Source organism: Sander vitreus, chromosome 3, assembly GCF_031162955.1.
Source record: "Sander vitreus isolate 19-12246 chromosome 3, sanVit1, whole genome shotgun sequence".
In the NCBI taxonomy this organism is placed as follows: domain Eukaryota; kingdom Metazoa; phylum Chordata; class Actinopteri; order Perciformes; family Percidae; genus Sander; species Sander vitreus.
In genome coordinates, this window is record NC_135857.1 from 31,313,941 (window position 1) to 31,338,775 (window position 24,835).

General features: G+C 40.4%; 1 protein-coding gene across 1 annotated transcript in view; it reads left to right on the top strand.

Annotated features, from left to right (window-relative positions):
- nova2 (NOVA alternative splicing regulator 2) overlaps window positions 1-24,835 on the top strand; it is an 89,193-nt gene that overhangs the window by 43,404 nt on the left and 20,954 nt on the right. Inside the window, exon 4 of the mRNA XM_078246971.1 lies at window positions 20,507-20,673. Coding sequence (XP_078103097.1) covers window positions 20,507-20,673 — 167 coding nt within the window. The remainder of the gene's footprint in view (window positions 1-20,506; window positions 20,674-24,835) is intronic.

Genomic DNA, 24,835 nt, shown 5'->3' on the forward strand with positions numbered 1-24,835 from the left:
GCAGATTTTTTGGGGCCAAAATCAATCTATTTAAACAAGTAATTCATGTTTTCTGATGCTGTTTAAGGTTTAATTACATCTGTAGTATTTGTAATAATGTGAGTAAAACAGGCCTGTATTTTCAATCATGATTACTGTAATGTATTAGCACACAAACAACCAACTGTCAAATTGTAATTCAAACTTTACAGCAGTGATCTTTAACAGGGGGTCTACAACCCCTGGGGGGTCCTCAGAGTCACTGCAGAGGGGGCGCCAAATTATTGTTTAATTGTTTTTTGGAAAACAATTTGAATGTCTGAAAATACACATTAACATATATACATATATGTTAACATTATTACCAATATTAACATATAACATATTTGTAAAAGACAACAACAACCTCAACAACATTGATGATACGCATACTGACCTGTAGGGTAGCCACAATGGTAGGCATCCACAGATACAGTTAAGCAGCTAATGGATTCACTGTGCCTTCCATGTGTATGTTTGACATTAAAACATGATGATATATGAATATGTAAATAGTAGCTTAGTATTATAGGGCACCGTAAAAAGGTATAAAGGCTTGACACGTTGTTGTAAGTCCAGTTTATTATGCAACTAAATTGTATACAATATATATGTAGTAGGGGTCCTTGCTCATCTCTTTTTTTAGCTTAGGGGTCCTTGGCCCAAAAAACGCTGAAAACCCCTGCTTTACAGTATGGCAATATACAGAAAATGTACGTATGTGTTTGAAATTGTACAGAATTGACCTTTAAAACTAAAGTCATCACAGGCTTTATGCTGGGCCGGATTAACCATTAGGGCAACTGGTCACTTGCCCAGGGGCACAGGACATCTAAGGGGCCCTGGGCTCCGTCAAATATTATATTAGATCACATTATAAATGCAGTCCTCACTTTCCTAATTATATGCAGATTTTTGCAACCCGTTCAATCAAAATATTATGTTAAATCACGTCAAAAACAGTGTCTGTAGCTTCCTGCGCAGTGTAGCGAGGACTAGCTGTCACAGACCGTGGTAAAGTTGGTTTGATATTGGAAGGTCAAGCTGCATAATAGATTTTTCGAATGTGTTGAAAATCCAACGTCCAATATAAAACCAACTTTACCACTGACTGTCACAGCGAGTCTGCTAGTGTGGTGGCCCTGCATCCTGGGCAAAGACTGGAGCGACTGAGCTGCCCCCCCGAGCCTCTGAAAGTGAAGTCAGTTTCCCCAGGTGAAGTTAAAACACATGTTAATTTAAAGTTACCTTTGTAATAAATGTAATGTATGCTAAAGGCGAGTCAGCATCAACAACAGCACGTCTGTTACGTTGAATCACTCACTCCCTCGTGATTTGTAAGAGCATTCTGCCCTTTGATTAGTTTTGATTTTAGTTAAGACAACAACAGCATAATACAAATTATTACAAACTGGCATGTTTGAATTCATAATGTTTACAGAGGGTCGCCGTTTCGGTGGTGTTATGTTACAACACGCTACAGTGCTTGCTAAGACTGATAATTTGTATTCAAATTCTGAGTAGGCCTAGTGCACAGGAGGAAAAAAAGGAGGGAAATGAAGGAGGAGGGTGCACAATGTGACCTGGCGTTGTTTCTCCGGAGGTTTTGTGTTACATTTTGTCTGTTCGGCTCCACTGCAGAAGAAACTGTTCATGTTCTCAAACGAAAAAAATATTATAAAAGCAGTTGAACACTTGGTTTAAGATGAAGGATTAATACATTTACAGCTTTAAGTGAGTTGTCTACAATAAATGTGTGTGCAACATGGGTCAATTGATAAATTGTTGGTGGAGTGCAGTAATAGTATAAATATGTAGTTTTTTGCTGTTTCATAGACTTGGCAATAATGACATTCCGTAAAATCGTAACACGATAGCATCATATTGTGTCATCAATATTGATATTTCTTGATCTTGATATATCAGGATGTGGCAAATGTATGTAAAACTTAAATAATCAAAATGATGTTTTGCAAAAACAAAACTCTTCTTAAGTCTTTAATAATTAACTATGTAAGCTTTTAATTACAGCTTGCTCTGAATAATTAATTTAGACAACAGAAATTTGTAAAATAATATAGTGAGAAGATCAAATCCTGTCCCGTATTGATATAAAAAAAACTATATTAATACAGCGATGCCCTGATATGGATTTCAACCACATCTCCCAGTATTGCCTTCTTATTCTTTATTTTAGAGAGAAATTGAAACTGAACAGAAGCTTTCACCTTCATTTTGCTCTCACCAGTCAAAACTATTGTTGGTGACATGAGACGACATCTGATTAAAGTCAAGAAGGCAGTAAACTGGAGAGACCAGGCGGGTCAGAGCAGGAGAAGACCACAGAAGGAGATGCAGAAATAAGTGAAAGAGAAAAGGGAAAGCATTTGAGTCTTGTTGCCCAGGGCACATGAAATTGTTAATCCGGCCCTGGCTTTATGGATGTTGACTTTGGAAAGTAGAGGCACTTATTTGTTGCTTCCTTCAGTGGAAGCCAGACTGAGACATTTCTTCTCATTATTATGTGGTCCAGTAAAACTCACTGAGCGGAGCAGGGCACTGACATAACCAGAGTTAGGGCCTCCATTAGCCTGCTGCATGGCACATGTGATGTCACAATATGGGTGTTGGGTGTTAAGGGGAGAGAGGATTGTATGGAGGGATGGGTTCAAACAGCTGGAGATCTGCAAAGCTGTGAAAACAGGAATAAAGTGAGACAAGTATTCTTATATCCTACCCCCAGATGTGGATATTTACGTGGGCCCAATGTAATAGGGACAAAAGTCTGGATGGCCTTTGCTGCTTCATTTTGATCACTCTTGAACACACACTTTGGCTCTGACCACTAGGGCTTAACGCCAGCCAATGAGGAGTAATATGTGTGGGACTAAAACCTCAATCTGTAAATGATCTTCCAACTAAGAGAGAGGAAATGGTCTCAAGAGGGCAGAGACATGATGATGGAAAAAAGGTGTGTGTGTGTGTGTGTGTGTGTGTGTGTGTGTGTGTGTGTGTGTGTGTGTGTGTGTGTGTGTGTGTGTGTGTGAGCGAGGGAGAGAGGCTGACAGCAGTGTTGGGGCAGCTGACGGGGTAAAGGGGCAGTTGTAGTCACATGGGGAGCAGAGATGGATTTGGGGGGATTTGAGGCTATAGGAGGGTGGGGACAAGGAGGCTTAGGCCAGCTGACACTGTCCACATCATACAGGCAGTCACACACACACACACACACACACACACACACAATCCAAAGATAGACAGATATATGCATACTAATAAGACAAAAATATAAAAATAAAACACATAGTTTGGCTTTAAGCCCTGAAATGACAAATGTACCCATAGACACACAAGAACAAAACACGTGTGTACACACAGACAGAACACTACAGACTGGGGAATGTTCAGATAACTTTGAGGCTTTGGGACACAGGGCTGGGTGGGTAAGAAGAGTAGAAGAGGGGTGTGTGTGTGTGTGTGTGTGTGTGTGTGTGTGTGTGTGTGTGTGTGTGTGTGTGTGTGTGTGTGTGTGTGTGTGTGTGTGTGTGTGTGTGTTGGACAAGAAGACAGGTGTGGCTCCATCAAGGCAGTTGTGCGACACCAGATACCAAAAAGGGAGATAATGCTCAACGAGTTGAAGACAGAGAGTATTAGAGCTGGGTTGTGTGTGTGTGTGTGTGTACATGATGCCATGAAAGCCAAACACACACACACTAACATACTCAGTGTATTATTCCTTAGGAACTCATGAACTTTACCTTCATTTCTACTGCAGGAACTTGTTTCCAGTCTTGGTTTGTAAAGTATGTATGACTGTGTATGAATGTAGATTTTACACTGGGCTGATTGGTCAATCACAAACCTTGAGACTTTGTGTACAGTGTTCATTCATACTCTAGTAAGGACTGGTTGTCACGAATGCCAATTTTGAGACCAGAAATGGGAATTTCCTGTAATGTTATTGATGTTAAATTGACAGCTCGTAAGCTAACTTTCTGTCTAGTCTTAAAAGGAGTGAACAAAGAGAGTTATTGAGCCGGAAAAAACCCCACAAAGCACTAAATTACAAAGATCACTGATCACCACAGACTCTGCGGTTGTGTTCCTGTCATCTCCAGAAATTATGTTTCAAACACAATCCCTTATCAGTCTAATTTGCTTAATCTTCTCGGTTCTTCAGATGCAGTGGAAACACCAACATGAACGCATTAAACTAAGTTGTAAGCTCATGATTTACAGAAGAAGTAGAATTAAGCAGCAGAAGAACGAGAATGATGAAAGCATACAGAAACAGAAAGAAAAAAGTGCAAAAAAGAACGAAAGAAATAAAATAGAAATAAAAAGACAGATAACTGGAGGAGAGAAGGGGCCTGCATGGGGTCAGAAAGAGAGCGAGGAAAGCAAGAAATGCCCTCTCTTCTGCCACTTCATCAGTGACAGTCATTTAGTCTGTGTTTGACAGAGAAGTCTGCATTTGTGCTTATGTCTACGTGTGTGTGTGTGTGTGTGTGTGTGTGTGTGTGTGTGTGTGTGTGTGTGTGTGTGTGTGAGAGAGAGAGAGAGAGAGCGAGAGATAGAGAGAAAGCAAGAGAGAGAGGGTGTGAGTAAAATCAGAACGGTGTTGAACTTGTTTGGGTCGACCAAGAATTCACACGAGGTCCAGTTACCACGCAGGCCCTCCGAGGACACAAACGAGCTGTGTGTGTGTGTGTGTTTGTGTGTGTAGAAGACAGATGAGAATGCAGGTGATTAGGTGTGTATATATAGTTGTCTGTGGTTACATAGTGAGACTTTCTAGAGAGTTCGCTGAGTGTGTGCAAGTGTGTCTGCGTTCTTTCCATAAATGTGTTCTTGTGTAGAGGGGTTCCATGACATGAGTCAGTAATATGTAGTAATATATAATAGTCAGTATATGTGTTTGTTTGGGCCTGTTTGTCTTTGTGTGTGTGTGTGTGTGTGTGTGTGTGTGTGTGTGTGTGTGTGTGTGTGTGTGTGTGTGTGTATTTGGTCCATAGGGAAGACCTAGTGGAACACGTTCTTACAGCTGTCTGTTCCCATCACTTACTGTGTCCTGTTGGTAACATTTTGTTATACCTGTGGGGAATTGTTACGCTGTTCAGCTTCTCCTCCGTTGTATTTAACGTATGCAGAGTTGAGTTTGAATGAAGGAATCAAAACAAGCATGATTAGTTGTCTCCAGGTTGTTGCTCCTGCTCTGCAAAGGACGTTTGCCCACATTGCTTTTAGTAAAAGGGGAATTATGGGTAATTTTAGGGTAAGTCTCCACGGTATATATCAAAGTCATTGTAATGTCCTACTTAGAGACAAAATCATCAACAACAAAAAAATATGTGTAATACAGTACATTTGCTTAAGGATTACAGTATCAAAAATATGATGTAACACACCATAATTCATGCTTCTCTACTATCTACACGTTAATGTCTGAGTTGCATGTGAGGACTTTAAACTTGCCGTTAATGACCTTCTTTTCTGTCTTTTTGGACTGTTCTCTTCGTCGATGTAACTTGCATGTATGTGATTTACAGTAATGCTTTATTGCAAAATCCCCATCCGCCATTTGACCTTATAAACAATAGAAATGTAAAATGAAAAAGAAGGGAAAAAAGAGATAAAATCATGTGTGTTGATTGTTTCTGTTCTATTGTGTTTCATTTCTAAGGATAAGGATACACCGGAAATTCAAAATCAGCAGAAATGAAACTTTATTGTTGTGCTTGTTACTAACCCTCACTCTTACATATTATATAAGGACTGGGAATATTTTAATTTGAAAAAACTCAGTTTTACTTGCTTTTACTCTTTCAATAGAACACCACTGTTATATATTAATGACTTCAATATAATGGAATGTAAACAATGGTTGATGGTTTACAACTGAACCATTTAAGTAGTACTGTCAGAAAAAAAGGTCTGACTGTCAACCAATTCTAAGACATCAGTTTGGGCTCCACTAACGTATTTGAAGGAGTTAGAGTTTCAGGGGGGTTTGATTTAGTTTTTCTTTTGCAACAGCTTTTTCTCTGTAATTGGTCAAACTATTCCTGAGCTCCTATTGTTTTTCTCTGTACTTTATTTCATTTTGTTTTCTATTTGTTGCTGAGGGCAGGCTGGCAGCTTTCATATGAATGTGACAGCAGGTTCAACGGAGTGATGGAAAGAGAGAGGGAGAGAGAGAGAGAGAGAGAGAGAGAGAAACGAGGAGGAGGAGGAAGAAGAAGAGAAATGGGTTAAGATGTGGAAGTGGTGGTAGGAGATTACACAGACAATTGAGGTGCGAGAGGAAGAGTGAGGAGAGGTAGAGGAGGTCATGGCATCTTTTCAGCTGTTTGCTCGGCATGGGCCGGATCACTTGGGCAGCACCAATCTTGCTGCCAAAGAAAGAAAGACAAGAAAAGAGAGGGAGGGAGTGGGGGGAGGGGGGTGATGGGAAACAGGGGAGGAGAGCTGAACAGAGGGTGGATAGTGCAGAGAAATGGTGAGAAAAGGCTGTTTTTGTCACAGGAAAATGATCAACCCCTCTTTTGTTTAATGAAGTGGAACAATAATCCTGCACAGGACCGATTCCGGAGCTACTGCTAAACAGTAGAAGGTCTAAACTAAACATATAAATATGTTGAAAATAGCACATGTATTTGAACAGGAATTTAGGAGTAAGTCAGGAAGTAAAGAATGTTTCCTGTAAAGAGAAAGTTCACAAGTTGAAATCCTAACACAGCCAGTGTGTGGCTTTAAACAAGTTGCAGTCATTAAAGGACTCTTTGACATGCAATAAGAGCTCCATTTGTTTACTACAATAATACATGTATCATTTGAAAATGTTCACCATCTATTTCATATCAAATATTGGTCGATTTTAGTATTGTTTTCGAAATGTTGCTTCTAAAATGCGATATTCCTTCCAGATAGCTTAAAAAATGTTGATGAAAGAAGTGGATTTTGGTGCAACGTGCAGATCCCCAGCAAAGGGACTTTGTGGGTTGGAGGAGTGAAGGACATGGAGGTGGAGACTGGATGGAGAACAGCAGGACTCTCCAAGTGAAAAGCATTACATCACAGTGGAGGAATTCCTGCCTTTTCTTCCACTTTCTTTTGTTATTCTTTAGAGAGAGTTGTCTTATTCTTCTCACCGAGTGCTCTGTCACTGCCGGACCTCGAGACAGATAAAAGAGGAGAGGGAGGAAAGGGGGGAGGATAATGGGGAGGGGAGGAGAGGAGGGAGACAGGGAGAGTGAGTGAGCAGAAACACTGAGAGACGGAGAGAGAAGGAGGGAGGGGAGGCTGACAGGAAACCATGTTTTTACTGTCCCCGGTGCTGCTTTTAAAAGTGATTCAAAAAATAACATGAGGAGAAGAAGAGAGCAGAGGGAAAACAGAAAGAGGAAACAGGAAATGACGGATAACATGAACGTTAAATACAGCTCTCTGAGCACATGTTCCACCAGGAAACATGTTCTTAAAACACCCTGGAGTCCCCTGAATGGCGCTATAGAAATGCAAGCTATCATTATTAGCTAAATCATGTATTTTGCTAGGTTACAAGTCACACAAACATCTGCTTTATTACAATAAAAAAACTCTGACTAAGAGCTTTTACACAAATTCTAGGATATGTTGTTGTACTTTGAGGTATTTTTGGAGACGCCGATTCCTTGTGGATCTTCTCACAGTAATTTGGGGGATTAAGAGGTAGGCCTTTAAGGGTAGGCTACTTTTTGAGTCTTTGTACTTCTTGCGTCTGGTTACTCGTTACCCTTAAACACTGTGAAGGACCCACATGGAGTGTGCATTAAAACATATTTATCACAAAATAGCATTCAGCTATAGCAGAAGCTATATATACTATATATACTATCATAAAAGCTATAATACAGGGCTATTTTATGTTGAGACTGTTTGCACCTCAGCCAAGTGTCGAGACACCAGGATACCTGAGAAAAAAGTTTATTACCTTTATTAATAGGTAACCTTTATTTTCCCTGTTTCATTGTTTTTAAAGTCAGTAAAAGTCAGTAAAGACCAGTAAAAGCAGCATCCCATGCCAGCTGAGCAGCGTAACTCCAGGATTTAATACGTTTTTCCTAATTGACCATGATTTTGTCTGGTGTAAATGATGTGGAAGCCAGTGGGAGAGTGTGTATTACAGCCCTGTAGCACTCGGGGGAGACAAGCTGAACTATGTGCCAGCTCATTACAAAGCAACCATCACATTTTCATCCACATAAGCTGCAGTGTTGCACCAAGCTCTGATGTCTTTCCTTCTTTTTCTCTTGTTTGCTTTCTTGTTTTCTTTCTTTACATTTTTTTTGCCTTGCTTCCTTCCTTCTTTTCTTCCACATATCCTTTTCTTGGATTTCCTTTCGTTCTGTTCATTCTGCTCTTTGTTACATTTTTTCTCTTTTCTCTTTTCATTCTTCCATCTTCCCATCCTTCCTTTTTCCAGCTTTCCTTCCATCTTTCCCTCTCTCTCTTCCTCTCCCTCCTATCTCTCTCTGATGAGGACTTGGTCGGCTGCAGCGGCGAACAGGTCCAAGTTTCCTTACTGCTCCTGATTACATCAGCACATGCAGTCATGCTCTCCCTCCTTTTCTGAATAACAACTCATGACATCACCAACAGCTGCCCAGCTGCATGAAAGAGTGTGTGTGTTCGGTGTATATTCACAATTGTGCAAGTCTATGTGTTAGAGTGTGTATGCATGGTTTGGGGGGGGGGGGACTGTCAGTTGCCAAGGTAACTGAGCAGGATCAGTCAAGGGGAGACTGACCGCCTCCTCTGCTGCTTTACAGTTGCAGGCCAAACTTTGCAGCAGTAATTATGCAACAAATATCTATATATCTATCTATCTATCTATCTATCTATCTATCTATCTATCCATCTATCTATCTATCTCTATCTATCTATCTATCTATCTATCTATCTATCTATCTGTCTGATAAGAATAAATTACACTTTCTCTCTTTTCTTGTTTCTCTCTTTCTTCATCCCTCCATCTGTCTGTGCGGTCAACCGGCTCTGCTTTTGTCCCCACAGCTGGGCCTGCTTATTAGGCCATAAAGCCTTTTTAATTGGATACTGAGGTCTGTACGGTCGTTTCCATTGGCTTATTGGTTTGTCAGTCAATTAATCCATTCGTCTCTCACTGACAGAGGCCTATTGGTCATCGTCAGTGCTTTTTTCCGCATTATGAGGGGCCATTGTGTAGAGATGCTGAGGCCCTTTTAATGTGGAGTAAGAGATGGTTGAAAAGGGCTCTTTGTCGTGTGAGAGAAGGAGATATTAGTTCCGTATTTGTGGATTTAGAGGTAAAACATGTAGCATTGAAACATCAATGAATTATTAGCACATTCATTTTAAGACATAAGTATAGGTACAGTTGACAAACAACTATAGAGGAGAGATGGTTGTCAGACATTAGACCTACATTTGTATGTGGTTCCACAGAATAGCTTCTTGCGGGAATTGTTCTTTGTTGCTTTGCGACACAAAACAGGAAATAAACTCCTTTTACAATTGGAATGAACCAGTGTAGTCTCACAGTAATTTCAAGAGACATGATGAAACATTGTATGTAGCTGATAAAGCTCACTAGTCGCTTTGTTTTTGAGGAAAATGAATCCTGTTTCGGACCTAATAATGGATAGATATTGGTTTATCATGGTAATAATATCCTTTGGCGGACATCATTTTAATAATTGTATTTGAAATGATTGCATGTGAATGATACTTGAAACATGAAATACTTCAGTTGAGGTATTATACAATACTGATTCCAGAAGGCCAAAACGAGGGCATACTCCACCTTAAGGTTTTAGTGCTGGGAAAAGTTTTTCTAATTTGTTTTTAAACGCAACTCTTAAATAGTCTCGCTTTGCCAGACCTTCCTCCACAGCGCTGCGAAGGAGGGTCTGGCTAGTCCACACAGCATTACGGGATGGGCGAAAAACGTGATGTGGTTTATTGGCATTTCGTTCATTCAAATTCATTGTTCATTGGCATAGTGGAAACTTCATGAGACTCTGAAGAACAGATGATACAGGAACATCAGGATCTCCAGCTGACCTTCATCTCTTTGGCTTTGATCAGTTCCCTTCTGTCTGTTGTCCTCTCTCTGTTCCTCCATGTACTGTAGTCCTATAAACCAATTTATAAACTCTTTAAAACAACCGGAACAGCAAGGTGTTGAGCTGCACCTCTAACAGCCGGCTAATCCAACAGATCTGATCAAAGGTAGCCAGTTAACCGTGAGTTTATCCGCAGCCTAAGGAGATCTGTTTAATGAGCTTACATTAAACCAGCCACCACGTCTCACTGTGCTTCCAATCAGCTCGGATGGAGCCTTGGAGGGTATTTTATACTTTAAGATGGATTAAAAAAAACAACATTTCTTTTAAATTATAGTTATCTCTCTCTCTATGCCTGGATGTAATCTTCATCAACATAATGTTTTCTGTATTTCAATGTATCCTTCGGTCTATGTCCCACTCTCAGTTTCGGCTTTTGACATGAATATCTGTCTGCCTAGAAGCACAGAATAAATCAGTAGAAAGAGAGGAAGAAATACAACAAAAAGAATGAAAGAAAAAAATGTTATTGCAGTTCGGAAGTCTTTTTCCGATTTCCTATTTTTCCGATTATTCCAACACCACATGAATGCAGCCTAAATGCCCTATCCCCCAATGTTACATAACTGACATAAAAAATAATTTGTGTATCTGCCTCGTGATTTCGATCCACTCTTAAAATCGAATGGGTTTTTCCTTGGCCCATGCTACAGCCTTCCACCAAGTTTCATGAGAATTGGGCCAGTAGTTTTTCCGTAATCCTGCTGACAAACAATAAAAACAAACAGACAAACCAACAGACTGACAAAATGATGAACCAAGCCACAAACATAACCTCCCTGGCAGAGATTGTAACAAACATGTATGTTGCTCGTGAAAAATTGAAATATGAGAAACTTCAGATCCCTTATAAAAGCCTTGTGTCTGTAAAAGTTGTTTGGGTGAATCATAAATTCTAGGCTCAAAAACAAGACAAGCAAGACAGCTTTTGTCCTCAATTTTAGAGAAATACATCTTTGAGATACAGTAAAATATTTTCGCCTACAATTGTTGATTAAAAGACATCTACATGTCTACACAGAAAAGTTGTCTAGTATGTCCCACAATACATGTATCGGCCTATCCTTCAGGTTTCCCTGTCTGCATACATCCTACCGAATCAGTCTTTGTTGTCTCTATTCCTCTCTGTTTTTCTGACGTTACTCTGTTGTGACAGGTTTCACAAAGGTTTCTCTCTTTGCATTCCAGTCTGTCAGTCTGTCTCTCTGCTCGTCTCTGTTTGTCTCCCTCTTTCTCCGCTGTCACTCCATTTTCACATTACTATCAGGACTCTGTACCGATCTGCCGCTCCCTCTCTGAGTTTCCGTACATTCCTGTCTTTCCTTCTCCACTTCCCCGTCGCTTGATGCTTCCGGATGTGACAAAAGTCGTGTGAACCTCTCTTTCCGTTTCTATCAGTTCTCTTTCTCTCTCCTGCTGTTATTTCCACCAGAGTGATGCTGGAAGTGAAAAAGCTGTACATCTTGCAGCAGGGGGTGAACATCATGTACCTGTGAACACAAGGCCTCTAGCGATGCTGTCACATCCTGTCTCTTTTTTCCCGTTGGCTCTGCTGATATTTCTCAAATATTAAAAAAGTTTGAGAACATCACTTCTGACAGGGAACTTCAGGGATCCAGGGCTGTAGCACTCGAGTCCGGACTCGAGACGCTTTTCTGTTGTCTCGGACTCGTCTTGGACTCGTTGGTATTTGGACTCGGACTTGTCCCATTGGACTCGCCAAATATTCTAGTTGGTCTCGAGCGAGTCCAGCACTATATGCTTTTGTTCTAAAGTAACTTCCTCCTTCAAAACACAACCTGTTGATGATGTGCGCTTGTTCAAAAAACAGTTATTAGTTTAATTCAATATCCACCTAGAACAGGCATCGTGATTGGTTGCCTGGTATACACCTGGCTGCATCATACATTCATTTTGATTTTGACAAAGGTGGACTTGTCTAGAGCCCTGCAGGGAGCTTTAAAGGACTCTCAAGGGAAAAAGTGTGATTTTTTTTTTTTTTTTACTAATGGGTCCCTTTGCAGGATTTTACCAGAATATATATTGACTTGTTTCACACAATATACACACTAGCTGGTGTGTACCAACTGTAGTGGAAACCAGACGTTTGTGTCTTTAGTGGGTGTCTGAGCTGAAAAAACCCCCATTAATAAACCAGGAAGGAATCACATTTCTTCAGGTCATTCATGGACTTTGTTGAGGAAAGGCACAGAATTTGTACATCATGGCCTGTAAATCTATTTTCATCAAATAATCCTCAGTGACCCAGTTTGTAGCTGCAGCCTGTCAACCCTCAAATCTCTTGCCTCATTTTATTTTTTGATTTACTGGATCAGGACTTTTTTCCCACTCTGAGAAGTAACTGAGCTCATATACAAAGACTAGAATTATATTTTATTCATCACTTGTTTTACTCTTGTTTTACTGTCATAAAAACATAAATAAATAACATCCTTGCAAAGATATAGATACAATATGATAAAAAAAATTGTAGAACTAATGTATAAAAACATTACAATAAATTAGCTTGACAGTATTATGTACTATGTGATTTGACGAATGATTACAAGTCTTTAAACCCGTGCTGAGAAAATTCCCTGCAAAGTAAACATTATACCGCTGTGTGGTGTAGAGTACGCTCCATGACGAGTAAACTGAATTTTATGTGTAATTTGTGCATTTTGACGTTTTATTCCACTGAAGTTTACATGCGGGCCATGATTTGACCTTTAAAGCTATAGTGCGTAATTTCTGTCACCCCTATGAGGAATTCTAAGCGATGACAACAAAACTGTCCACATGATACAAGCCTTGCATGATCGCGCAAACCCACACACACACATATACTTCCTCCACGCAGTTGCTAGTAGCCAAGGAGGACATTAAAAAAACATGATGGACTCTTCAGAAGAGGTCATTATCTTCACTCAAGCTTCTGCGTGCAAAAGTTGGCGGACGCCACACTCTTCTGAACATAGCCATACTGAGAAATACAGAGAGAGTTGTGTGGAGCTGATAGTCTTAATTAGCTTTGCAGCAACTCATTTGGCAATGGCTTGAATTTAACAGACGTTCATTAATATTAAAAAGTTACTCACTAAAGTTTTAAAGCACTAGAAGCTGGTGTGACTTTTCAGGGCAGTGTTATGTGCCTTTATTGTCAGCTACGGTAGCCCAGAGCGGCCAGCTCTCTCCACCCCCCGGCTGAAGGGAGTGAATCATGGCTGCTGGCTGCTGGTTGACTGCCGAGAGACACTGAGTCATCTTTACAGTGAGGAATCACTGTAACTACATCGCTGCAGCGGCCAGTGTGGGGTATTTACTCCACAGGACAGTTTGACTCTTGTTATTCTGCTGTTGTTGAGTCACTGGCTTGTATTGTAACAAAAAAGGCTATCAATGCAAATTCTTTGGTTTTCTGTCCCTTTTTTGAGATTTGGTTTGCACAAACCATATTCACTCCAAACAAAACAAACATAATACATCTTACTCAGTGGTGGAAGAAGTATTCAGATCCTTTACTTAAAGGTCACATATTATGCTTTTCCTTGTTTTCTGTCATATCTACAATGTTATAATGTTAATGTTAAACATTGCCAAAATAATGAGGTAAACATATTTTATTATTTTATTGTGAACGCTCCGGTTTCAACAGTTTTTTCTACAACTCGGCTAAGTGTTACACAACTCTGAGCCGGCCTTCTGTGATTGGTCATCTGCTCCCAGTAGGCAGGACTGGAGTGTTGTTTTTAAGCCACTGCGGTGTTAACATTGTCCCATGTAACTACATGCTAACGGCAGTAAACAATGTCATCTTGGCTGCCAATGTTGTTCAATTCTCCCCAATTCCAGGTCGCGTTACTGCTGAAACATGTCCGATTGGGTTGTGTTTGGTTCAGAAACCTTTGTCTGCGATTTTTGACGGTAAAAAGTGCTGCTTCGTTCCACTACAAATTTACGTTAGCATACTGCTAACTATTAAGTAGCTACATGCTCACGCGACATAGCTGTAATCTCGGCCAATGCTGGTCATTTCTCCCCAAATTCCAGTCACTTTACTGTACATGTAAACATGTTCTAGTACAAACACAAAATGCCAAATATAATCCTGTGTAAAAGTACTAATACCACATTGTAAAAAATACTCTGTTACAAGTGAAAGTCCTGCATTGAAAGTGTTACTTATGTAAAAGTATGTAAGTATGATCAGGAAAATGTACTTAAAGTATTAACAGTAAAAGTACTCAATGCAGAAAAAACCTTACATTTTAGAAACTGGAAAATATCAAAACAGTTCTGTCAAAGTGTTTAATCATTTTAGCTGGACTTGTACAGGCCGTTATATTGTGGGTATTTTATAAACCACGTGTGTGCAGAAATCTTAATTTCTAAAGTAACTGGTAAATAAAGATGTCAGATTAATGTAGTGGAGAAAAAAGTGAAGGAGTAGAAGTAGTAAGTGGCATGAAAAGAAAAGACTCAAATAAAGTACAAGTACCTCAAATTTATACTTAAATACAGTACTTGAGTAAATTTACGTAGTTACAGTCCACCACTGGGGCACGTTCAATCTCAAAACGGTGTGCTATGTTTTGCGTGTTGAACGACATGTTTCCTTGGAACGGTGTGAAACGGTGTGCAACGGCTTTGAGATATGTTTTCTCTGAATGGTGGGTGTGTCTCTCGTTTTGGCTGTGTCACAAGTGACACCCAATCAGCAGAGACATGCATGTAAACTCGTGGTAATAAAAAGGCAGAGCGCACACAACAGGATGTTCAACACAGCCCCGTTTCAGTGTAAAAAAACGTGTTGCTACGTTTTGTCGGGGCTGAACGCGGCCCTTCTCTTCTGCCTCTCGGAGGTTTTTTTTATGCTTTTAGCAGCAGAGGGTGAATGCGTCCCCTCCCAAGTTGCTTTGATCCCTGACGTGTTCACATGTGGCTCTCCGTGTTCTACATTCTACTGTCGCTCATCCAGGATTTTATCCAGCAGCATCAGTGTGCATGGTCATACTAACCGTGCATATGTTGTTATAGTAACATATGTGTTACTGTGAGTCAGAAATCAGAGGAGAAGCAGCTCGCTATGCTTTCTGTCTGCTGCCTCCGGTTCCTCTCTGGTCATCAGGGAGAGGAGGAGGAGGAGGAGGAGGAGAGCAGAGGAGGAGGAACGAGTGAGTCATGCCTGTTAGACTTTAATAAAAACAACTGCCAGGGTCCTCAGCCTGGATCATGATGATGATGATGAGTGTTTAGCATTGAACAATGTGGTGTTGGGTCATTTGGTCACTGTGGAAATTGGGAAACTGAAGTTCCCGTCTGGTATGAATTTCCCAAACTCTTGCTTTTCATTTTCAATCCTCATCCTCCTTTGATTGAAAGAAGAGCTCCAGTAATTTAACCTCTTGTACTTTTTGTACACTACGCTGCAGCTTTGTCCAGCGTGACACTGTAAACTGCATCAGTAGCAGCAGCGTATACAGTAAGCTGTATTTATTAAACATTTGCCTGGTAATTACCGAAGCTGTATCACAGTAACATGACTGAATATATTTGATTGATATCTGTGATTCAGTGGAAGTCAAACGCCTCCCATTATAAGTCCCTTACTGGCACCGTTGTAGGCGTTTCATCTCAGGAACTTAACAACATTCTGATATGAAAATTAGCATTACCATATTTTAAAACATGTGAGACTTTGGAGCTCATTTCTTTGCATTTGTTCACTATCTTTTACAAACCGTGACTCTTTTGTAGTTTGTTCCACTTTGCATGCTGTGGCCATTCATTTGTTAAGAATCTTGTTTCATTGTTGTGTTGTTTCCTTATATCATTTAGCTCTGTAGAGCATCTCCAATTTTCCCAAACACTGTTATAAACTCTAGTTTGTTTGCTTCCATTTTTTTCAAAAGCTGTTTTTGTTTTGTGTGCGTTGTAGTAATCCTTGTCGTAATGTAACCGCGCATTTTCTTGACAAATCAGGGCTAGAATAAGTAAATTAGAGTAAAGCAAAACCGATGACTACTTTTGAAAAAAGGCACGAGTTGTCTGAATACAGTACACCGTATTGTTGTTCTGCCTGCTATGTTCTGTTTCTACACAAGTCACATTAAAAATGTCTCGTAAATTTATTATACAAAGTAGTCTTAACAACACTGAACAGATATTGCTTCAGCAGCTGCAGCACATCAAGCTTGGAAAAAAGCTTCCATCCGTTAAAATGTCAAATAATGATGATGTTCATTTTACAAGGGGAAATGCAAAAATCACATACAAAGTCGCACACACACACACACACACACACACACACACACACACAGTGATGTCTTGCACCAGTGGGACCAGTACTGAAGTTACTGCCAACAGAGCTGATTCTCGATCCTTAAGGAATGTGTGAATTCTGTTGTGTTGGCACGTCTTTGACTGTGAGTCTGTGTGTGTTTGCTGCGTGAGAAGACATCAGGACAGCAAGCTAACGTAAAATACTGCATGAACGTTGCCACTGCAACACCTAGATGTACCACAATACCACCTTAACGCTGCAGAGTGCATGTATGCACTCATGATATGAAGCACCTTAGGTTTCAATCATGTTTTGTATTATATGAATATTAATTGATCTTTAAGCAAATATTTTGTAATGAAATTAGGTCTCTGCTGCAGCAGCACAGCTGTACAGCGGCTACAATATGATCTCCACTGACAGAGTGGCCTTTGCTGCTACAATCACACTCGTCACACACAAACACACACACACACACACACACACAAAATCACAAGCTACAAATAAAGACAATCATGCCAAGACAATGGCCTGCTAATCCTTGCTTGTGATTGGACGACTCCAGATTACCCAGAGGGCACCAGCTGTCAGGGAAAGGCGAAGCCCAGTTTCCTCAGTATCAGCTCACACGCACACACACACGACGCACGCATGCACGCACGAACGCACACACACATACACACACACACACACACACACACACACACACACACACTGTGTCTCATTAATGCTGAATTAAATGCAGAATGAGGCTGAAATGTTCACCAGCAAAGCGTTCTAATCTAATCTAATGCTAACTATCTAATTTGTGTTATTTGTCGGCTGCTGTCAACAGAGAACGTTTGTCACTGTTGTCAACGGACTATGAAAGTAGGAATGAGAGTTAATATGACTGTAATGCTAACAGGCGTTACACAGGTCCAGCATAGCCAGGTAACCAAATGTTGCAAATGCCTGAATGTGCTGTGTGTGTTTTATTTTTAGCCTCTGTTGTTTCAACCCTTCCACCCTGTACGCACTCAACTCTTTGTCTACAGGGTGTGCAAGAATCCTCAAGTCCACCTTTTAGGCCATTAAAAGTATTAAAGATATCCTGAATTCAGTCATGAGAAAGAACATTTTCACCATTTATGGTTTCTTGTGCAAAATTTTGATTAATGCAAAACATGTATTTGACCTCCATTGACAATTAATTAATGTATTTTTTTACTTTCATAACTCAATTGGACCCTTCAGTCTGCTTTGTCCAGGGTTGTTGCTGAATTGTATGAGCTAAACTGGTCTGAAATCAAATTCCAGGCATTCAAAAGGTCTTTAATTTGGCTTCTTGAAGTCTCTGCCCTTAGGACATCATGTACCATCAGTTTCAAACCTTCACATAGACACATACTGTACAGCTTTTATCCCTCATTCCCTCAATCCCTCTGCTTCCAGTGATGACACAGAGGGCTGAGCTGGGCCGAACCGAGCCAGTCCAACAATGCAGGGAGAGGGAGGAGACAGGAAGCTCTTACTGACACGCTGCTGAGACGAGATAAGAGCAGATCCCACTAAATACTGGATTCAAGGGAGAGAGAGGGATGGAAGAGGGAGAGGAAGAGGAGGAAATGGGGGGAAATGAAAGGGAGATAATGCGAGTTAAAGAGGGAAGAAGGAGAGAAGAGTGAGGAAGAGAGAGAGAGAGAGAGAGAGAGAGAGAGAGAGAGAGAGAAATGGAAAGGGAAAGGGAAAAGAAAGAGAGAGAGGATACATGCTAAAAGAGTGAGAGAGAGACAACCAAACTGAGATTTACTTTCAGTGTGTTTTTGAGTTGAAGAGGACTGAGAGGCTTTGCATTGGCCTAGATTCTCCTCTGTCTGTCTGTCTGTCTGTCTGTCTGTCTGTCAACACTGGCCCTACTCTCTGGATCCAACACTGATGTAATATTTCTCTTAGAGAAATGACCTGCAACCTTTTCATAAACAGTGGACTCATAAAGCATGAGACGAATGACTTTTGGCTTGAAACCCTCGCTCTGAGGTTGAAGCGCAGAATTCCAAATGTTGAGCACAAACACTTCTGGTTTTGCATATTCAACAAGTTACATATATTTTACCACGCAACTAATGATTTTGCGACATGCGGCCACTGGTTTCATTCATTATGTAAGTATGAGAACAATTGATCACACTGTTTAAGCTTGCTGGAGTTGTGTAAGATTGCATTCTTTACAGTGACTCACTGTATCATTGTTGAGGTAATGCAGCACAGACCTTTTTATTCAACTGGCACTTAAACTGCACAACGATTATTTTGACAGAAATTAAAACAGACCTGATGAATGGAAACCAACTGCTGCCTGGAACCTGCATAGAACAACATCTAAACCTCTAAACACTGGCTGGAAATGTGATTAGGAAGTTCACATGCACACTGGGTGAACATCGAAATGCTTGTAGCCCTTTTTTTTTTAAATGACCAATTCCTTTTAGTCCCCAAACATTTGGGGACTTTGTATTGAAAGGACCATTATATATATTATACTGTTCATATTTTGGGGATGCAAACGTCATCAAACTGAAGTCAAAACCTAATGTTTTAGATTTTTCATATTTCAAATGTATGTAAGCAGAGAGACAAAACAACCAAAGTGTTTCATTGTGCTACTACAGACTGTACTCTTTATAAATGATCACCAATTCCATCGCTTAGTTTCCAGTAATGTAAACAATGGGTGTCTGGGCACTTTTCCTGGGTGAAATGAGAAACAGGAAGTAAGAATAAGCTACAACATACAGTACAGTATAGTCATACACTCAAACACACACTCAAACTAGCAAATGTAACATATAGCTGATCTCTCATATTTCCCATATTTCCTGCAAATGTTCTGTGTTTTCTCGGTGAACATAAATCCCGGTTTCTCCTGCTGAAGGACTGGAGTGTAAATCCTCGGAACCTCCACGGCTCCTTGATTTGTGTAATAGAGTTTAGCCAGTTTATTTGGAGCTGATACACATCTGAAAGATCCAGTTGTTAATGCTTACACACATGTTTCTGCCCAAACCAAAGCAGAAGTTTGGAAATCATAGCAGCATGTTTTATTTTTCATGCGAGCAGGGAGTTTATTTCTGATTGGACTGGGTCCTGGAAACTGAATGGTACTGACATGTTCACGAGTAGATGCAGTGGGAATATGAACTCTGATCTTTTCTGAATGTTGCGTTCTACATGTGAGGTCAAGAATGACTATTTTTTCTCATCCTCATTTACAGAATGAGATTTAGCTTTCACTCCAGACTGACTGTGTGTCATCTGCTTTATATCTGTTTTGTGTTCAACTGTTTCACGGCCAAAATTGGTGTGTTTAATATATATATATATATATATATATATATATATATATATATATATATATATATATATATATATATATATATACACATATGTTCCTTTTCCTCTACTTCAGTTCAATTTTTAGATAATTCAGTGTTGTTTTGTATTACTTGCTGCTGCAGCAGTGTCATTTCCCAGCAGGGCTCATTAGAGCTTCCTGGTATATTTTCTTATCTCCGAGTTGTTATTCTTTGAAAATCAGTATGAGTAATTTCATTTCCATTCAACTGCACATAAAAATGAGTGTTCAAATCAGAATTGGGACAGCATATCCTGCACAACGTCAAACCTATACCCTCCCCTTCGTGAGTTTCCGTCAACCTGTGGAAACATTTTTATGAATTTGTACATAAGAAAACATAAATGGAATCAAATCAATTTCAATGACTCTCAATGGTTGGCACATTGATAAAGAAGTACAGAATTATTCTTTATGCTTTATTTCTGGCAGTGAAGCAGCTCCATTACATTCCTGGATACAGGAAACATTCATTCATCACAGTGACAAAAGAGAGATTTTACAAGCACTCATATGAATATTTCAGCAGTTGAAAACATGCTGGTATTATTCCCCCCCCCCCCTCCTGTTGCTTACAATGAGCTCTTTGTATGTCCTCCAAAAACGGATTGCCATCAGTTTAAACTCATGCACTGACCTGTCTGTCTGTGTGTGTGTGTGTGTGTGCAGGGACGACAGAGCGGGTGTGTCTGATCCAGGGGACGGTGGAGGCGCTGAATGGTGTCCATGACTTCATTGCTGAGAAGGTGAGGGAGATGCCTCAGAGCACCCAGAAGACAGAGCCAGTCAGCATCCTGCAGCCACAGACCACCGTCAACCCCGACCGCGTCAAACAGGTCAGTCCCTATTCCAGGGAAACCCAGAGCAACTGAGGCTATCCCTACAATCATATGTGTGTGTGTGTGTGTGTGTGTGTGTGTGTGTGTGTGTGTGTGTGTGTGTGTGTGTGTGCCAGCTCTGCCTCGGTTGAAGGGGTGTGTGAGGAAGGGAGTGAGATAAGTGTTTGCCTTTGGAACATCAAACTGTGCATTTCTGGGGTCGAGTTGTGATTTTCACATTCAGTGAAAGTGAATGAGGTAGAAAAAAAAGAAAAGCTACCTGCGACCATGTAAACAGATGGAGGGAGAGGACCATCAGGGAGACAATAATTGAAAAAAGAGACATAAAGAAGGGGCGAGGGAGAAAAGAAGAAAGTAGTATAGGGAATAGAGAGGGAGGAGAGAGAGAGATGACATCCACTCAGACAGGATGCAGCCTGTGAGGTGTGAACATACTGTATAAACTCCACATGTGACATGAATTGCTGGCTGCCACACACACACACACACACACACACACACACACACACACACACACACACACACACACACACACACACACACACACACACACACACACACACACACACACACACGTAGATCATAACCCTAAACATCCACTCAACCAGTTGTAGTAGTAATAATGTAGCACAATATGGAAGTGAAAGCAGTGCTCTGTTTATTTGAATGTTAAGGTGCAATAACAATATTTTCTCCCTACAATTATGAATAATGTGGTAAATAATCAGGATCTCAATATAGATCAAAACCCATGATCGCGCAGCCCATATGACTGTAGTAGCCAAATAATAATAAAAAAAATCAGAATGCTGTGTAATGTAATTAAAACATTATAGAGAGCCGAAGTCCCACCCTTTGAGCGTTAGCTTCTGTTCCACTAGCTGCCATTGCTCAGTGTAATAACTCAGAGCAATCCTTTCAGCTGTTTCTCTGAAAAGCTAAAACATGATCCTGTGTTTATATTCTTGGATAAATGAGTAGCTACAAATGTAATTGAAATTGTACAATTTGACAATTATTTTAAAGAAATAAAAGATGGGATTGTTTTGTTAGAATTCAACAAGAGCAGACCCCATGATGCTTTGAAATCACTTCACATTTTATTTCTGTGGAACATACACGTTTAGCTAAGAATATGCACTGGAAACCCACACGTCATGTTTCAGCTGTTTTCAAAGACAGGCAGAAACTTTTGATAAATGATTTCACAAAGTTGGTGTTTGTCCAGCAACTTTGTTTAATTTAGTTCACATGAAGTTCATTTCACTGCTAATTGTGCAGCTAAATCTGGGTGCCAATACCAGCTGTGTAATGGAGGACAATTAGTGCGGCCATTGATTATGATCCCAATCTGTTTAAGTGATTATCATCATTCTCTTTTCATGATTGCTCCCTATTGATTAGTCAGGTCTGGCATTGTTTCCCTCTATTGACTGTCCAGGCCTGCTAGACGATGCATTCGACCAGGCCTGTGGGCATGCACGCACGCACGCACACACACACACACACACACACACACACACACACACACACACACACACACACACACACACACACACACACACACACAAACACACACACACACTCGCATTTACATAAATAAGTATAAATAAATATAAGAAGGAATCATTAGGGAATAAAATGAAAAGATGGCATATGCTGCAGACATGAAAAATTAAAATGAAAGTGAAAACATTTTTATATGTCGCCAGAAGTTTCTGTTTTTCCTCCTCATATCTGAGCTCTGGTGTTGCATTAGTGTTGCGTATGTTCTCCCCTGCTGAGATTTTTCATTCTCTGTCATAAACAGAATTTGGGGGCTGGGGAGAGGAAGGATGGCAATGCCTTAGTTGTGAATAATTATAGTTATCCGACTATTGTACACTCACACACTCACATGACACGCACACACACACACACACACACACACACACACACACACACACACACACACACACACACACACACACACAGCCCTTAGAGAAAGTTTTTTTTGCAGAGTACACAATTTTAAGGTGCAGTTATGAGGAGAGTTTTATGCATAATTAATCAATACTGGGTACACACACACACACACACACACACACACACACACACACACACACAGATACTCACCCACACTCAATCCTCTAGCCCACACACACTGTGCAGAGTTAAACTCAAACAGGCTTTTTAAGGCTCATGCAGAAAACAGTAATGATTTGTGTTTGCACATATGGTGTCTTTTTCATTGTGTCTGCAAAGTTGACGTCTTGCTCTGATTTTAATGCCAAAAGACTTCTCTAAATTTTATTCTTGTCAGGCTGGGATGGTATGGCCAAAAGAATGTGCACCCGCAAATATTACAGCTTTAGGGAATTGTTTGACATCGCCTTCCTGAGAATCCCATTCAACCACAAGAGCTTTAGTGCGGTTGATCACTGTTGTTGGCCGACGAGGCCTGGCTTGTAGTTGGCATTGCAGGTCATCCAATACGTGTAAGATGTGGTTGAGGCTGCAGATGCAGTCAAGTTTCTCCACACGAAACTCAGGTTCTAGTTGCTAGGCAACCAGTGGAGAGTCCAGGAAGTTAGCCTACTGCTCAGAGCCAGAAGATACTGCAGAACATAACCCCTGTAACATGGTGAATTGTTGTTTTAACCTTCAGTTTTTGCACAGACTTGACATATGGGATATAACTTTTTACTCTTTTTATAAATTATTGAGCTGTACAGGTGCTGGTAGGTGGATTATGCCTCTGTTTTCTTTCTTAGTTTTTGCTAAGCTATCCAGCTGCTCGCCGTAGCTTCATATGAGAGTGATATTACTCTTTTCATCTAGCTCTCAGCCAGGAAGAGTATACGTGCAGGCATACAAAAAAGGCAAACTTAACAGAACTAAAAGTACCACCCTCAACATGTGTGATGTTTTTTTTCCTTATTCAGTTTGTATCTTCTGCATCATGAGCGCCTGAGGCTGACTGACAGTCGAGTAATGCTGTTTTGAACGAGGCGAGCAGCCGCGGGGAGACGAGCAGGCTAATAGCTCTGCTGATATTTAGACACTCATAATAGAGGGTGAATCCCCCTGTTGCTCTTTAGGCTATTTATACCATGTCGGAGAGGCGACTAAATGGATTTGTGCTGCATTCGACGACACACAGATGCACACATGTCTATACGCACAAAAAGAAACCCCCCACACCAAAATAACTTCCTCCACCAACACCAACCCTGCTGGACACACAGATGCCCCGACCTTTCCAAGACAGTTAATGCAGCCGAGCATCGATCAAACCCAAAGAAACTGATTTCAAGTTCTAACAAAAACCCAAAGTTTTGTGCATTTGAGGAAAACAGAAATTTTTTTATAAAATGATCCACAACTTTATGTATGTATTTCTGAAGGAAATATAATAAGATAATTATGAACATATTTAATTACACAACCTTAAAAAGTAACTTGTTACGTCTAAATTCAAATGATGTCGTTCAAATACTTTTGTTTTCCTGCTTCAGCAACATGCTGCAGTACTGTACAGATGCTAATCTAGTGCTGCCAAATGTGTTAACCCTTACACACACCCTAACCCTAAGCCTACATTTACCTAAGACAATTTAATAGAATAAAAGTAAGGAAGAAAACTGGAAAAAACAATGAATGTAAAAGTAACATTTTAATATAAACTGCACGTAGTTATTACCAACTAAAAGAAGTGGAAAACATACTCAGTCCAGTAATGCAGGGATGGGTAATCGAACAAAGTAACACACACACACACGCACATGCACACACACACACACACACACACACACACACACCTTGACATACATGCCATCATACACGTGTGCCCCTGAAAGATGAATGGTGTCGGGTGCGGTGCAGCCGATTGTCTACTATTTTGTGTTGTGTATAATATGTCTTCTTCTTGTCAAGAGTGCGGCTGTTGTCGCATGTGGTGTTGGTTTTACTGGTTAACCCCTGGGACTGGGCGAGAGAATACAAGTGGGTGAGAGAGAGAGAGAGAGAGAGAGAGAGAGAGAGAGAGAAAATATGTGTTTGTGATGTTGTGAAAAAGAAGCAGAGTTGGAACGATAGACTGGGAGGAAGATGGAGAGACAGAGAGTGTGGAAGATGATGACAGTAAGACAGCTAGACAGAGATAGAGAGAGAGAGAGAG